The sequence below is a fragment of the Gambusia affinis genome, linkage group LG09 (genome assembly GCF_019740435.1).
Source record: "Gambusia affinis linkage group LG09, SWU_Gaff_1.0, whole genome shotgun sequence".
Lineage (NCBI taxonomy): Eukaryota > Metazoa > Chordata > Actinopteri > Cyprinodontiformes > Poeciliidae > Gambusia > Gambusia affinis.
In genome coordinates, this window is record NC_057876.1 from 29,879,093 (window position 1) to 29,896,303 (window position 17,211).

The 17,211-nt window shown below is 48.9% G+C and overlaps 2 protein-coding genes across 3 annotated transcripts; both read right to left on the bottom strand.

Moving 5' to 3' along the window:
• Window positions 1-560: 560 nt before the first annotated feature.
• On the bottom strand, window positions 561-4,724 carry exosc3 (exosome component 3). 2 transcript variants are annotated; one of them, XM_044126629.1, is made up of 4 exons: window positions 4,357-4,724; window positions 1,476-1,625; window positions 1,173-1,324; window positions 561-1,079 (listed from the first exon to the last, which is right to left on the bottom strand). In XM_044126629.1, exons 1-4 carry the CDS (start codon window positions 4,579-4,581, stop codon window positions 872-874), a joined length of 735 nt encoding a protein of 244 aa, XP_043982564.1. In that variant the 5' UTR covers window positions 4,582-4,724; the 3' UTR covers window positions 561-871. The 2 variants fall into 2 exon arrangements, with proteins under 2 accessions (XP_043982564.1, XP_043982565.1); XM_044126630.1 differs by lacking the exon at window positions 4,357-4,724 and adding an exon at window positions 2,392-2,712.
• A 531-nt stretch (window positions 4,725-5,255) lies between these two features.
• tgfbi (transforming growth factor, beta-induced) lies at window positions 5,256-14,693 on the bottom strand. Its single transcript, XM_044126626.1, has 17 exons — window positions 14,373-14,693; window positions 13,429-13,527; window positions 9,909-9,973; window positions 9,680-9,837; window positions 9,447-9,611; window positions 8,122-8,268; window positions 7,902-8,043; window positions 7,610-7,822; window positions 7,248-7,385; window positions 7,028-7,170; window positions 6,718-6,854; window positions 6,523-6,653; window positions 5,993-6,117; window positions 5,818-5,920; window positions 5,698-5,747; window positions 5,605-5,629; window positions 5,256-5,531 (listed from the first exon to the last, which is right to left on the bottom strand). The coding sequence occupies exons 1-17, from the start codon at window positions 14,483-14,485 to the stop codon at window positions 5,470-5,472; spliced, it is 2,016 nt and encodes a 671-aa protein (XP_043982561.1). The 5' UTR covers window positions 14,486-14,693; the 3' UTR covers window positions 5,256-5,469.
• Window positions 14,694-17,211: the final 2,518 nt, after the last annotated feature.

Sequence of the window (17,211 nt, forward strand, 5' to 3'; positions counted from 1 at the left end):
CTAGAAATGGAAAACCAGAACTGACATAATTAAAAACAAAAGCAGTTAATAAAACCAATTAAAATGCTCCAATTCCATAGAGGAACTTTAACTTGCTTTATAAAGTGTTTATTTTAGTTACAGGAAATTTAGTAAATATAATTTTTGCTATTAACATTTTACTTTTACTCAGATTTGTCTTTATTTTGATGCTTTATCCATTTTCTGTTTCCATAACTGACAAAAGAGCAGAACTATAGAAATAATTGGTGCATTAAAATGCATTGATTTATTAAAACCCTTTAACTGCCATGAGGACGCCGGTGTCCCCTTTGACCCCTTTGTCCCCTTTGACCCCTTTGTCCCCTTTGACCCCTTTGTCCCCTTTGACCCCATGTGACAGTTAAAGGGTTAATTTGGATGTTTATACATTTCTGATTTTTAATTTTGTCAGTTTTGGTACAGGTGGTCCAGAACTGGACCCGTTTCCCCTGCTGGACCGGTTCTGGGCGGTTTCCAGAACCGGGTCAACATCTTCACTGCAGCTCATTTTCATTAATTTGATCCGTCAACCACTGAAGTTCACAGATAAAAATAAATCCATTTATTAGAAATATTCACCGATTTAAAAACAAACCAGCTGCTGGTCTCCATGGTAACGGGTCACGTGACCAGAACCGGGTGGTGTGACCGGCGCAGATCGAACTGGGTTCCTGCAAGAACTTTAGCTGCAAGTGTTTTTCTCTGTCGCCATGGAGACGAGTCACATGGTTCTGATCCAAACATGATGCGGGTCGGCTCTTCCGGTCATCAAAGAACCCGATCTGAACAGAACCTATCAGAACCAGTAAGTGGCCCAGCAGGGCTGTGATTGGCTGCCGCTCTGAGCCAATCAGAACGCCCCCTGCTGGAGGCGCCGGAACAGCTGCTGGCGCTGCGGCGCCGTCATGACGTCGCAGCTCTGGAGCAGGTTGGCCAGAACCAGAGTCTGCTGGACGGTGCCGGCCCGGACCCAGACCCGGCCGTTCATCCCCACCGCCAGCTCGCAGGGGAACAGCTGCTCCAGGTCGGCCCGGAGGTTGCCGCGGGGCGCCAGGAGCCTGCGGAGAGCAGGGCACGGGTCAGCGGAACCGGAACCAGAATGCACAGCTTCTTAAGACTGCTGAGTGACCCGTCAGAACCGGGTGAGTTACCTTCGGACCAGGCCCAGAGACACCTTGATGAGCAACCCTCCGGTTCCGAACACGCCCATCCCGTTGGCCCGGCCCGACCCGTCGATGCAGACCAGCTCCGGTTCCATGTCCTTATTGGCTACGACCAACTGGGCCAACAGCAGATCGCCCACCTGGCAGGGGAGAGAGAGGAAGGTTCAGTCCACCGGACCGGATCTGGCTCCGTTTGTTCCTGTAGCAACAGTTAGAAACCACCAGCAGGGGGCGACAGAGAGGAATACTTCCTGGTAACAGAACCTTCGATCTTTGACCTGGATGTCTCACCTGGACGTTGGGTCGGTTCCTCTTGGTGGCGCCTTCAAAGGCCAGGTAGGACAGAGACGCCGCCTCACTTCCTCCTATGTCCACCTTGAAAACATCGCCGGACTTTGCCGTGACGATGCCGATCACCGTCTCTCCTTTGGCCGGGACATACTGGGGACAGAACCGGGACAGACTGAGGACAGAACCGGGACAGAACGAGGACAGAACCGGGACAGAACCGGGACAGAACCGGGACAGACTGAGGACAGAATCGGGACAGAACCGGGACAGAACGAGGACAGAACCAGGACAGAACCGGGACAGAACGGGAACATCCTGGTTCTGTTCCACAGGGTGAGTTAACATGATGCCAACTTGGTAAGACAGCTATGTCCATCAACCGGGGTGGGGTCAAAGGTCATTTCCAGACCTTCTGAGAGAAATATGATGCTCAAAACAGTAAAAAGAAAAAAATAAGATTCAAATTGAAATGAAAGAATCAATCAAATTAATTAAAGATGCAAAATTTTACTGAGATTAAAGAATGAAATGATTAAGGCACAATATTTAAGAATTATACATTTTGAAAGTAAAAATTAAACTAAAACTTAAAAAATGCTAACCGTTATACCTAGGATTTCTGTGGGCTAGTTTGTGATCTCTCAGGTTTTGAAAATGGGCCGACAATCGGCCGACAGCTCTAAGATGGTGTAGTGTGAACTGGACATTACACTGAGGAAATGAGGAAGGGAGGGTCAGTGGAGAGCAGCGGAGTTGAACCTTTTTTCATTCAGTGTCATCAACAGAAAGAGAAAAAGGCTGGAAGAGACAATAATTAAAATGAGGTTGATAGTTTTAATTAATCATACATTAATTGATTTATCATTTATCGCGACAGGCCTAGAGGTGAACGTCTTTAAACCTTTCTCCAGCTTACTTGTTGGGGCTTCGGCTCGATGTACATCAGGGCCTCCAGGCATCCTGCACATTATGGTTCTCTCTGGTGGTATCAACAACCTTTTCAGCAGGTCAAAGTTCTTAGGCCTTTAATGAGCCATCATTTGATCCAGGTGTGTTAAACCAGGGAGAGACTAAAACATGCAGGATGCCGGACCTCGAGGACCAACTTTGGGCTCCCCTGGTGTACATGGTTACCCAGGACCCAGTGTAAAGTGCCATTTTCAATAGATCGGAAACGATCAAGCTGCTTTCACCCCAAACGCAGGAAGCTGCAAAGAGCCCACTGGTCAAGTTTCCCTTCATGTTTGGTCTAAACCAGGGGTCTCAAACTCCAGTCCTGCAGTTTTTAGATGAGCCACAGGTACAAAACACTGGAATGAAACAGCTTAATTACCTCCACCTTGTGTAGATCGGTTCTCCAGAGCCTTAATTATTCTATTCAGGTGCAGCAGAGGCTCATCTAAAGGTTGCAGGACTGCGGCCCTCCAGGACCAGAGTTTGAGACCCCTGGTTTAAAACATGGAGCGATACTGAGGCTGCGTTGCACTGTGGTTGAAACCATTAATAGCATGCGCACTCTGAGTAGGATCCTCAACAAAACCGGACTGCACAGAAGGAAACGTCACTCCGATTCTCCAGCTGTGACGGCGATCCTCACTGACTGGATGGAAGCTCAAATTGGCTTCTGATTCAGGAAATGGCTAAAGGCGATTATAGCGAGGCTCAGTGTATTTGCTGAACATTTTCTGTTCAGGTTTCTATTGAACAATAAAATAGCTGAATAATGGCAACGGCTGTTTGTAACCAAGCAACCGAAATCAACATGGACCTTACCAAGCTCCGCCCACAACCGACCCACGTGACCGCAAGTCTCACAAACAAAGCCTCTTGTTTCTATGGAAACATGACTCCATTAGTGCTTCATTTCTAGTGGATTTTCACAATATATCAGCTACTGCAATGGACAGAGGAACTAACAAGTTCATGTCATCAACTGGGAGGAGGTTACTGGTTTCTCAGTCACAAGCTGGTTGCAAACCTGAGGCCAGCAGGTGTCAGTCAGTTATGGTAGATCTGAACTTTGACCTCAATATGAGAAGCTACAGACTGACAGGAGGAACCAAAGAGCTCTGGAAAGGTAAAGAAGCCATTTGTTTGTTAAAATTTAATGAAATCTATTTGTTTTATGTGATGTTTGTTGTGAATGATGTAAACTCACAAAGGAACGAGGTAATTAGTGCAACGTTTAGAAACTACAGCGGCTGTAATGAGCCACAGCAAAGGTAAACAAAGGTAAAATAACCTGAACAGGTGATCAACTCAAAACCACTCCTACCTTTTTACTCTCTCTCTCTTTGTAGTAAACACACCTGTTACCATGGCAACCGCCTGCGCCCCGCAAGACGAGCAAAGATTACGTTAAAACAAAACATTCAGTCCGTTACGATATCAAGTTTATTTCTGGATTATTAATCAGCGCTTCCCTGAACGCAGCGATGGTTGATTGACCAGCTGTACTTGGTGCTACAGTTAGCCTAACCCTAAGACAAAGCTAGATCCTGTTAGGTATTCTTCAAAATAAAATACTTTCTCTCTCCAAAATAAATCATTCTTTGCAGTTATGTTTCACCTCACCTTTTTGTAATTAAATTCGGTGAATAATAATAACCATGGAAATTATACTTAACATATAAGTGTTAAGCAACCATCTGTTCTGCTTTAAAGACGAACATATACTTCAAATCTAGACTAGATTAGTCTACGGCAACCTGAGACCAAACCGCTCAGTTTCAATCAAACTCGGCTTTATTTCTATCTGAACTTACCTTCAAAATGATTTATTTCTTTAGGTTAAAGTCTCAGAATAACCCCGAATAGTTTCTGTATTTCTGATGAGTCAGGACAATAATTCGGCTGTAGGTTCGGAGCGGACCGGACTCACCCTCCTCTGCTGGGACTCGATCCAGAACTTGTTGGGCTCCTTGTGTCTCAGCACGCCGCTCCGGCTCACCAGCAGACGGTCGCCGCTCCGCCGCAGCCCCGGCCCGGCCAGCAGCCGCTCTGACTTCCCGCTGTCAGTCAGAGGGAGGGTGTCTTGGGGGCCGCAGCAGAACTCATCTCCGGGGAGCAGAATCTCCCCGACCCGCTCCTTCAGAACCGAGAACATCCTCTCAGAGCTCCGCGCAGCTTAGCAGGAAATGTCACGGAAACCCGAAGAGCAGCCGCAGCGCCCTCTACCGCTCCGGAGGATCATGACTGGGCATGAGCAGCTGATACGAGTCAGCTCAGGAATCAAAACATACCGTTTCGAGATGATTAAAATAAGGAATAAAAGTAAATAACGTACAATTGCTCAGTTGTCACTGTTTAACAACTGTAATCAATAAAGATTAAAAAAGAAAAACAAAGGACTACAATTATATGCAACGCCCCCTTCCATTTCTGACTGCAATAGTACCAATTTTCAAATAGGTGTGACGTCAGGTTGGCCCCGCCCATTCCTGTTTTCAGCATGAATGAGTCAGGATGAACTGGTTCGGCTACAACTCCCTCATGTAGTCATCAAATATTATCAAATGTAATATTTTACTGTTTTACATGAATTAATTTAAATCCTAAAGTTTAATGCAAAACATGGAAAATGAAGAACTTTTTCTTCTTCCCAAACTTGACTTCAGTAATGAGCCAAACTCACTGACATGTTTACTGGTGAGGAAACCAAAACTTTTTAGGGCCCCCTGCTGGCCTGGAGGCCGGCGGTGATCATCACCTGAATGTTATTATACATTATTACAATTATCAGAACCAGGAATCTGTTCAGGTTCAGGGATGAAGAACTGATGAAGAAAAGCATCACTCTCAGCTTTATTTTACAAATGTGAGTCCGGTCCAGTCCGGGTCCGGTTCTGGGCCCGGTTCCGGGTCTGGACTGCGACCTGCCGACATGCTGCAGGACGACACACTTTACAGAAGATCCGAGTTGGATTTCACAGAATCAAACTGGTTCTACAGCAAACAGGAAGCAGGAAGTGGTTCTGCCGGAAGCCCAGCCCCCTCACTGGCGCCGGTTCATGGTTCTGCTGGAGCGGCTCATCAGAACCCGCTCAAACAAGTCGTCTGAGGAGACAAACATAGTCAGGACCAGAACTAGAACCCGTACCGCTCCATTAGCTGGAGAACCGTCTCTCACCGTTCCTGAACCTCCGGGAGTCGACCTGCAACAGAGGGCAAAGGTCAGACTGGAACCATCAACCGGTTTACTGGTTGGTTACTGGTTTCTTACTGGAGTTGCAGCCGCCGGTCCGTCCGCCTGCTCCTGGTCCGCCTTCGGAGCTGCAACAGAGACGGCGGGTAAGAACCTCAGGACGGGGCGGGGCTTACCCTGGGAGGGGGCGGAGCTTACCCAGAGGCCTGATGATGGCGTTGACGGCGTGGATGACTCCATTGGTGGCCATCAGGTCGGCGTCAGCCACAGGAACCTTGTTGACGTAGACGGTGAAGTTCCTCTGCAACAGAGACTCGGTCAGCGCCGCCACAGGTCGCCCATCGGCCAATCGGGCGGCGGCGGCGGCACTGACCATGCCCAGCTCCAGCTTGGCGCCCTGCAGTGGCGCCAGGCGGGTGTGAGAGCTGATCCCCCCGCTCACCAGCAGCCCCTCCCCCAGGTGAAGCCGCAGGACAGCCGCCAGCTGATCGGCGTTTCCTGCAGAGACAGACAGCTGATTGGCTGGCCAGCCACTTCCTGGTTCTGCCGGGCCTAATAAGCCGTCTCCATGGCGACCACGAGGCCAAACATGGAGTGGCAGCATTGCCCCCTGCAGGCCAGGCAGGGAACTCGTCTGGTTCGTCACCTTTTACTGTCCAATAATCAATCAGGTAATCAATAATAGATCTTTAACTTTTCTCAAACATGATTTTGACTTTCTGGAAATAAAATAGATTTTTATATTTAATAAGGAATTTTATCTTTTTATGAATTTATAAAATTTCATAAAAACTTCAGGATGTGCCAATAATCGATCAACGTTTTTCCTGACCCAAAAAGGTTCTGATTCTGGATCAGAACCACTGAACCGCCACAAGCCCGGGTCAGAACCTCCACACTCACCGAGCAGCCGGTTGAGCTCGGCCGGCGGCAGGGCCCTGAACGCCTCGTTGGTGGGAGCGAAGAAGGTGAGCGCCCCCTGCTGGTTGAGCAGCTCCGTCATGCCGACCGTCTGGATGGCGCCGACCAGCTGGCTGAAAGAGGATGCACCGGGTCAGAGCGGGTCAGAACCAGGGCTGCCCGTTGTCCGACGCTCACCTGAAGCGCTCGTCGGCCTTCAGGACGTCCATCAGCGTCCCGGTGGGCGGAGCCAGAACCTTGTCCAGCGTAAACATGGTGGCGAAGCGGCCGGTTCTGTCATGAGCCGCGATGCAGGCGTTCTCGATGCAGAGGTTCTGGAGAGGACGGACCATCAGAACCAGAACCAGAACGTTCATGGTTCTGGTTTTATGTAGCAACAACATTTTCTCATTAAAGTGGAACATTTTGTTTCTTGTTTTCACGATAAACTTTTATCTCCATCAGGTTCTCCAGCTGACGACCCCGTGACCTCTGACCCCGTCCTTACGTTCCTGTAGACGAAGACGCGCAGCGTGAGGCCGCCCAGCGTCTGCAGCTGCTGGCCGTGGTACAGCGCCTTGGAGGACAGCTGCTGCTTCAGCAGGTGGTTCTTCATCAGCGCCCGGAGGTCAGGGGTCATCGTCGGGCTTCCTGTTGGACGAGGCGACAGGAAGTGGTCACCTCACCTGTTCACCGGGTGACCCGGTCGGGATCCAGCCGCACGTTACCTTTGAAGGCGTCGTTTAGCGGCGCTAGCATGGTTAGCGCCTCCGAGCCCGTCAGGTGGGACGACAGGCCGGCGTCCACAAACAGTCTGGTCGCCGTGGAAACGGATGAGTCCTCCGCCAGCTCTAGCAGAGTTTTAGCTGCAGGTAAAGCAGAGCTTCAGAACCAGACCAGAACTGGACCAGAACCAGACCAGAACCAGACAGTTCAACAATTTCACCAACAAAAAGTTTCCACCTGCATCTGATCAACCAATAAGATCCTCCTTGGGGCCAGAAGTGGCCCCCGAGCCTCAGTTTGGGCCCCCTGTCCTGAGTGAGTGTGTTCAGGAGCTGAGCAGCTGGTTCAGAACCAGAACCGGTACCTGAGTCTGGGATGAGCAGCTGGCTGATGTAGTGGATGACGCCGTTGGTCCCCAGATGGTCCTTCTTGGTGACGATGGCGTTCCCGTTCAGGGTCATCTGGTCGCCGTCGCAGCCGACCTCCAGCGCCGAGCCCTGCAGCGTCTCCACCGACGTTCCCGACACGATGGACTCGGAGCACTGCAGCTGCTTCAGGATGTGGTAGTTCAGCAGGTCTAGAGGTCAGCCAGAGGTCAGCCAGAGGTCAGCGGCGCCCGGAGACGCTGGATTACCATCAGGCACAGAGACGGACACCTTTCAGAGCTACGGGGTCTCCCAGGATCCGGTTCAGGGTCTCCCGAGGAATCTTAGCGAAGGCGTCGTTGGTGGGAGCGAAGATGGTGTACTGACCCGGACTCTCCAGCAGGGTGCTCAGCCCCGCAGCAGCGAACGCCGCCTGCAGGCGGACAGACAGGAAGTGATGTCAGAACGCATATTCATCACCACGCTGGAGTTCTCTGAGGGATTTACTCACGCGGAGCGTCTCCAGGTCGTCGTCGACGTCGACGATGGACTGCATGTCGCTGGACACGGCGGTGATGACGCGGTCGATGACGTGGACGATGCCGTTGGTGGCGTGCTGGTCGGGTTTGATGAGGCGGGCGCAGTTCACCGTCACGATCTGAGACACGACAACCTGCCGGTCAGATGCACTGCAGAGGGACGGAACCGCCTGCTGCAGCCGCTCAGACAGGAAGTGACATCATCACACAGAGCGCTGTGACAGTCAGAAAACGTCAGAGCGCCGAGCCACTGAGGGAAAATATCCCATAACCTGCTAACAGAAGCTAATGTTCTTTTAGCACTTTTGCTAGTTAGCGGTTTAGAGCACTTAGCTTCCACTAAGCTAATTTTTACAGCGCTAATTTACTTGGCTGCTCTGTAAACTTTCAACTGAATAAAGTTCAGCATCTGTGTGGAAGTTTTCTTTACAATTCTTCAAGTAGTAAGATGTTTATATTCATGCTCTTATTTTGAAGTGTGTTTATGCAGCTTTTCCATTTCCTGTCCTGACAAAAACAAGAAACATGCAGGGATGAAATAAAACAGGCAGTAAAGAAGAAAACAAACATGAACACAATATGAACGTTGAATTAATCTGCAGCCTGAGGGACGTAACGTCTAAAGGTCAAATATAATTTAAAGGTTTTAGCGTTAAACTTGACTTAAGATGTTTATGTATTAATTAAGGATGGTAACTGGTCATCGCGGTCTGATGGACGATCCGGATATCATTGTATTTTGATAACTGTCCTGGAGTTTTGTTAATTTGTCGAAAACAATAAATATATTAAATATATATTTTTAAAAAAAGGATGGTAAAATTTGTAAATTAGATTTTTGTTGCACTAATAAAAAAGTAAACAACACATAAAGGTCACAATTTTCCATTCCCCATAAAACAGCTTTGATCCGTTCAAGACATTTTCTAATTTTTTGCAGTGCAGCAAATGTTTTTCATCTCTGCGTGTTTCTGTGGTTAGCAAAACTCAACAGCCATGAAACTGAAACCAGGACAGAAAGTTCAGATCCAGAATCGCTTCCTGAAGCTCCAACCAGAGGTGCAACGACATGTTTCAGCCTGTAGAGGGCGACATACTCTGCAGTACAACATGTTATTGATTCATGGAGGACATCAACATCGTTGAAGTTAGTGGTTTAGGATTAGCTTCCACTAAATCCCATGTTAGTACTAATGTGTGGCTCATGCTTTAGTGTTAGCAGATCTAGAGCTAGCAGCGCTAACTCTTTAGCGTTAGCGCTGCTAGCTCCCTCCTCCAGAGGGCTGATCTCGCTCACCCCGTTGCTGTAGTGGTGGATGTGGACGTGCGAGTCCTGGTACATGGAGGGGAAGGACGACCCGTGCTTCAGCTCCTCGGAGGTCAGCCGGCGGTTCACCATGTGGTAGTGCAGCGCGTTCAGCAGCTCGATGTTCACGTTGCTCACCAGAGCGTCCAAGATCTCCTGCAGCGGGACGACAGAGTGAGCGTGGCGGCGTTGACCCCCGGCGACCCCGTGAGGCCCGTACTGACCGCGGGCAGAGCGGCCCACGCCTCGTTGCTGGGAGCGAAGAAGGTGAAGCTGCCCGGTCCCTCCACCTCCTCCCTCAGCCGGGCTCGGTCCGAGTACATCTGGGTGGTGGAGGCGCCGACCGCGCCCAGAGTGCTGTAGATGTTCACCAGAGGCAGCGCTGCAACAGAACTGCGTCAGAACTTCACCACGCTGCAGAACACAGGTGAGGTCAGAGGTCACATGACGTACCGGCAGGGCAGCCCTTCTCTCCTGGAAGCTTCTCGTAACCCGGACAGCATTCGTAGGTGATGACGCTGCGGAGGAGACGGAGCAACGGGCCGAGTCAACGGGCAACTTCTCATCAGAGGCAACAGAAATCTACGGAGCCCTCGAGGGGACATGGGGAATTTTTTTATTTTGCGTTCCCTTGCAATATTTGCTGGTCTGTTTTGTATGCAGTCACGAATGTCAACGTAACATTTCAAATATACACTTAAAGAGCCTGAAGGTGGTAGAGCGCCGCTCTGCGTTAACTCAGGGAATCGCATCTGTCAATCATCTCCAGGTTCTGTCACGATTATCGATTTATTCCATGTTGATCATCAGCTTCCTCATACACACCACGCCAGTCACCTTCCAGTTCATACCTGGTGACGTCACGCCCACACGGACACGCCCACCACCCAACTGTCCTGTCATATCAGTAACTATTTATTTCATTCATATGGCTCTTACAGAGCCTGAGTGAAAACGTGTTTATTATTATTGGAACTGGATTTACTCACACAATCAAAACTGTTTCATTACCCGCGATAATTACTCAGAAATAGTCAAATACTTTAGATGTATTTTTATTTCTTTCCTACTTAGGATAAGTTTCTGTTTATATCATAGAGATGTTAACATTCATGGAAAAACGTCACATAACCTCATATTAACGCAGAAAGAAAGGCTGACAGGATTCAGTCCTGCTGGTCAATAATCTGCTGGTCAATAATCTGCTGGTCAATAATCTGCTGGTCAATAATCTGCTGGTCAGATTATAGAGGGAAAAGCAAAATAAACCCTCGTGTCCCCTAGAGGGCGCCGTAGAAATCACATGTGAGCTTCAAAGCTCAATCCTGGGATCCCTCCTGTCCAACAGATCTGTTACCATGGTAACGCAGATGATACACGGCTCTACATCACAATGTCACCAGATGACCTTTGACCTGCTAATCATTGAACAGAGAACAGGTCAACATGTGGGGTGCCAAAACTTTCTGAACAGGAACTGAAGTAAAGCTGATGTGAAAGAATTTCTTAGTAATCAAATATAAATCACCGTATTTCTGGGAGGCAAACTGGGGAAACTGGGGAAACTGGGGAAACGATTATGGGTCTTACTTCCGGCGCCCACCAGAAGTAGCAGTACTCACTGTAATTTGTAGGTTTTTTGCTAATTTCTGTTCATGATAGAAGTTATATCTGTCTTTTCAGTTATAGTCGAATATTTAGTAAAACTTGTTTATGGACACCGTCTGCTGTCAGAGAGCTGCTCAGTTCAGAGGATCCGAACTGTGAGTTTAATCACAGAGCGACAGCAACACAACGTTACGTTTTGTAACGTGAATTAGCGTTGCTGCTAGCAGCTCGTTTCTCTGGAGAGCTGACAGTAATAAAGACAAAAGCTGGTCAGAGATCTGAGCTGCAGGTTTGTGCCGACAGTATAAAATACCAGAACTTCATAATATTAGCTTGGTGGGATGAGAATTTGATTTTTCATCTGAATTTAAAAAATAAAGTTCATGATCCGAGTTTTTTTATAAGACAAAATAAAATATCTGGGATTATTTAGTCCATCAGAACCAGAACCTCGAGGTTCTCCGTTGCCGAGTGTCGCTGCAAATCAGCGGAGAAATGACGGCAGAGAATCTCCCCACTGGACCAGAACCGAACCAGAACCAGAATCACACATTAACCAGTTAGAGAGCAACTTGCTGTAAGACGATTTTGACTCTGGTGGAGTTCGGGTTCCTGTTGTCATCTAGTAATCAGACCAACAGTAAAATCCTCAGTTTGTGATTCTGGTTCATCACTTTAGAAGTTTAAAACGATTAAAGTTCATCCAGGTCATGAAGGTGGAGAACCTTTCATGGTAACTGGTCTAAAAGGCTCAAAATGGCTGCCATCTTAAAAAAATGGCCGATGGGAAATGTGAAAAACATCCAGGCTGAGGGTTAGCATGCTAATGCTAACATGCCCTAACGGCTCCAAGTTGGGATATTTGACCTCTTGACCCCTGGAGGCTCATCTGGTCGGGACAAGACCCAAAGTTCTGACCCGGGAACCCCGGCAGGACCCAGTACCACTGCCTGAGTTCTGATCTGGTTTCGGTTTGTTTCTCATTAATCTGGACCGGACCTGCTGGTTCTGGACCTTCTGGACTTGGGTTTGACCCAAAGTCACTCAGATGTTTTTCTTGATCTTCTTTGACCCGAGGGGAAATCTGGGAAAGAGAATCTGGACTCGGTTCTGCTTGTGTCAAGAACCTGGGGTTCAGGTGAGCTCCCTGAACCGGGCCGGTGTTCAGAACCGGCGCCGGCTCTCTGGGCTGCAGCTCGTTAAGCTCAGCGCCATCGGCGTCTGGAGGCACTAAGCGTCCACAGATGGAGATCAGCGCCGTGGCAACGGCTGGTCCCGATTATCCGTCCAGACGGAAAAGTGGCTCCCGTTTGTTCTAAACAAGGTGTCTGCTGTGATCCAAACGGAGCGAGACGCAGTAACTCAGCCGCTCCGGTTCCAGGAACATCCAGCAGAGGAATCTGGCTGAGAGCTCTGAACCGGCTCCAACATAAACCTGCAGCGCTGCGACGCTCCCGGAGGAATAAATCCCATTTCCTGTTTGGAAACACTGCGCTCTTTATGACGGCTTCCAGCGCCGAGCCGCCAGACGCCGTCTGGGAGAAACACTGCTGGCTTCACCTCAACCCGACAGGACAATGGCCTGGTCCAGTCTGACCCAGTCTGGTTCAGCCAAATCCAGAACCAGTCAAACGTCTGATTCGACCAATTACCCAGAATCCCCCCTGGCGCCCCATCATCCCTGTAGCTTCTAGAAAACCTGCGGAACAATCTGGAAAACGCTGGAGGCTCGTTTCCTCGGAGTCCGGACGGTTTTCACGAATCCAGGAAGTTTGCAGCTCATCCAGACGGTTGGAGTCAGAAACACCTGGACAGGTGACACCTGGTGGCAAGTCCTGGTACTGCAGGCCAGCTAACCTCAGGAAACTGATCCCACATGTCACCGAAGTACGACTTTTATCGCCGTTCAGCCTGACGTGAAAACAGTCGCATTCGGGAAAAAAATATTCTAATTTGAGTCGCATTTTTTTCCCCAAATGCGACCTACTTCCAACTTCACACGGCAGTCTGGACGACCCGGTTCTGAAGGTTCTACTGGACGTAAATCAGGTCCGTCTGCAGGATGAACGCTGCGTTTTATCCGACATGCTGCAGCAAACCTGAACAATGAAAGTGACGAAAGGAGGCTGAGTCAGTGAACGCATCACATCCCAACCCCACCTCTCCATCCACACAGAACCGGGTCAGAACCGGGTCAGAAACTGAAGTCAGGCTCCGCTAAAGGCTGCTTCAGCTATCCACTTCCTGCAAAGAAAAACCTCACTTCCTGTTTGTTTCCGTCCTGATGTGGTCGGGCTGCGTTCACTGACCGAGCCGCCCGACCCGGATGGTTCTGGTTGATGGTTCTGGTTGAACTGTGACTCACGTCGGTTTGCCGCAGATCTTGCGGTGGTACCACTGCTTGCAGTTGGTGAAGTACTTCCTGTTGGTTCCTTTGATCTGCTGCATGGCGCAGACGTTGGGCCTGAAACAGAAAACCCAAAGAGACGTCAGCCGGGTCAGAACCTCTACAGCTTCATTTAAGGAGGAATGCAGCTCTGACTGAACCATCAGATCAGCCGGTTTGGGTTCATTCCTCCTTAAACTGCAAGATGTGAGCAGATCCATCTCCGTCTGAAGAAATGAACCAAAACCAGCCAATCAGAGCCAAGAGGCGGGTCTTAGCGCTGCCAGTCAACGTCATGTACTCGCTGCTAATAGCAAGAGAAGGACTTACTGTCACAGGAAAACCGTTCATCCGCCTCCTCTGAGGCTAAGCTAACTAGCCTAGCATTTATGGCAGACTGTAGCAGCAGAGAGAAATGGGGGGTGGAGGTGAGCAGCGCATACACAAGGGTGACTGACAGCTCCAAGACTGTCGTTACAAGCAGAGATCTGATCACAGACTAGAAAAGTTACAAACTGCAGCTTTAAATCACCCGGTCCAGAACCTCAACGGAGTCAGAACCAACTGGGTCAACCTTAAATGACCTGATTCCACCTTTATGAGACTCAGCCCACCTTAAAAGAACCGGTTCATATGAACTGAGAGATTCCCTCTGTAACTAACTGGGTCCACCTTAAACTGAGATGGTTCTGACAGAACCTCCGGTACCGATCAGTTCTGACCTGCTGCAGGTTTCACTGCTACAGTACAACGTCATTGCGTCCAGCAGAGGGCGCCCTGCAGGTCCAGATGTCCGGACCTGGACAAGTTCTGCAGAACTTTTCCTGCTCGGACCCAGAAGAACTTCTGTCTCTGATGCGCTTAAAGAAACCGTTTATCAGCTCCTGGAGCAGAACTCTGAGCGGTTCGGTTCGGCCACTCACCCCTGCTGCCGACCTCGGATCCGGCTGTGCTGCAGAACCGTCTGGTACGGAGACCGGGCCCCGCATACGGCCAGAACCACGGCCAAAACCGGAAACAGTAACCACGACTTCATCTCGACTAAACAGAGTCCAACTCCTGATACCGTCCGAACCGTCCTGCTGCTCTGCTCCCAAGGTTCTGCTGCTGCCTGAGGAGGAGGAGGAGCAGGGGGAGGAAGAGGAGGAGGAAGAGGAGGAGGGGCAGAGACCCAGTTAAAGTTCTGACCTCAGCCCGCTGAGGGAACTGGATCAGAACCGAACCTTCACCACTGTGACTGGGATCCTCCTTTTCCAAACAAAGCTGGAAAACCGAAGGGGCGTGGCCAGTGAGGGGGCGGGGCTTCACTGCACCTGATACTCATCAGCCGGTCAGGTTCTGATGACCCGGAGGTTCGGCGGTTCGGTCAGAACCTACTCAGCAGGTGTTGTTATGGCAATCAAACATCGTGGCTGTGAAGAGACCCATCATGAAGAACATGAAGGGGGTCAGAGGACCTGACCTCTGACCTCTGCAGGGAGGTGAATAAACTGGTTCCAGGTGAGCTGAAACCTTTTAGTCTGGACTAACCGAACTCCAGATCCAGAACCTTTCTATTCACGTTTCTGATACGACCGTAAAGCTGACGCACAGCTAATGCTAATCCGCTAACAGCAGGAAGCGGATTAGCATTAGATTAATTTCTGCTTTGACAAGATCTGATTGGACGCTGGAAACGACTGTGGTTGAGCTCAACTATGCTAAAAGCAGGTAGCATATTAGTGAAGCTGTGCTAGCATAAAATAGCATCTGAATGCTAAACATATAGCAGCTAATGCTAGTGTTAGCATCCACAGTCCACATTGAATGACCAGGACTTCCTGAAACTCTGAGAAGATGAAGAACCTGAAAAACATTAAAACTGAAAGGTTTTAATGTTCATCTCAGTTAATCTGTAATTTAACAGCTAAAATGTTTTCGAATTGAAAATGTTGCTGATTTTGTTTAAAATGTTTATAATTTCTCACAGACTCTGAAATGAATTCAGTTCAACTGAACCAAACAGAAATGAATGAGAGCTTCATCATCATCATCATCAGTCTGATGGAAACCAGAACTGGGAACAGACCAGTCCCAGTTAGTGAACCGGGACTGGGCGTCTCCGCCTCAATCTGTTTCCAGTTAGAGCTTCCTCTGCAGCCCCAGGAGTGTGTGTGTGTGTGTGTGTGTGTGTGTGTGTGTGTGTGTGTGTGTGTGTGTGTGTGTGTGTGTGGGACACAGAGCTGCTTTGTGCACACAGCCAGGTTTCCAGACGTTCTCAGAGGTCAAAGGTCAGCAGCAGGAGGAGAAGCCCACCATCGGTTTAGAAATATGATGAATCATCTGAAAAGTAAAAACTGTGATTTGATCAGGATCAGCAGACCAAAAGTCTGAGTCCTGATCCAGGAGATTCCAGGAGATTCCAGGATGAGAGAATCTGTCTGAAAACCCAACCGGGTCCGGTTTCATTCTGACAGGACTAAAGCAGAACCGAGCCCAGTTCCTGAAAATCTTTCTTCCTTCTTGTTGTTCTGACTCACTTCAGTTCATTTGTGTTGCAATAATTCATAACAAACGTTTGGAGCCATTTTGTGACTCCAAACAGGAAATTGAATGTAAATAAAGTTTTTCATGTTTCAAATGTTTTTAACTGTTAAAATAAATCTGATTCATATTTGTCTTCCTTTAGTTCAAATCTTTTACACGATTAAACTCATGATCCACAGTTCTAGATGTTTCATGTGTTAAAAATTTATTGGTCTGGATCACATGAACAAATATGCAAATTAGGCGACGAGTCATCGAGCCGCTTCTTCCTGTTTTAAATGTATTTCTGAAGAATCGGATCAGAACCCGGCTGAAGGAATCACTCAGATTAAAACAAGAACAATGATCAGGAGTCCCTGCACCACCGAGCCGTTCTACAGAACCTCTGGACCGCCAGAACCGCTGGACCTCAGGGTTCTGACGGATCTGATTATTGAGGGATTTTTATGCGAGAATCTGGGATTATAATCTGGATTTAACTGGAACCAGTATCAAAACCTAAATTTGGAGAAAAGTGATTATAGATTCCATCAGAACTCTGTAATCTGTTCTAGGGTTCTGTTCATCAAACTGGGCCGACCCGGCTACAGAGAATGAAGATCCAATGAACTGATGGACTCCAGCGCCCCCTGCTGGCGGCGCAGAACATTTTCTTCGGGATTCATCAGATGTACTGAAGCCTTGAAGCAGCCAGACTGGATCCCAGAACCTTTGGATCCATGGAGGGATGTTGGACCGGACTGGTTCTGGAAGCTGTGCCTCCCCCATCCTGTCAGACGGAACAACGGGACGGCTACCTGATGAAGACACCTGATCTGTGGCTCCGCCCACTGCTGCAGAGACCAGACAGGAAGTTTACCTGAACTACATCCTCTCCTCTGACTGACCAATCAGAAACCAGATGAGGTTTACCTGGTGACCCTGATGATGTCATCCAGACAGGGGCCCGAGATCTCTGAGCTGCACCTGAAAGCACCTCACAGATCTTCTCCTGAACAGATGAGTCACTCTGAACCACAGCAGACACCCTGATTGGTTGATTGATTGGCTAGTTGATTGATTGATTAGATCGGGTTAGAACTAGCATCAGGGTTGATGCAGTTCACTACATTTCCCAGGATGCACCTCACTTTCTGGGTTGGATTTTTAAGCCTGAAGAGGTCTTGGGTAAAATTCTGCCCCCCTGTGGCGGGAGCGCGCACTGCAGCCAGAGATGATCGATTCATTTCCACGGCG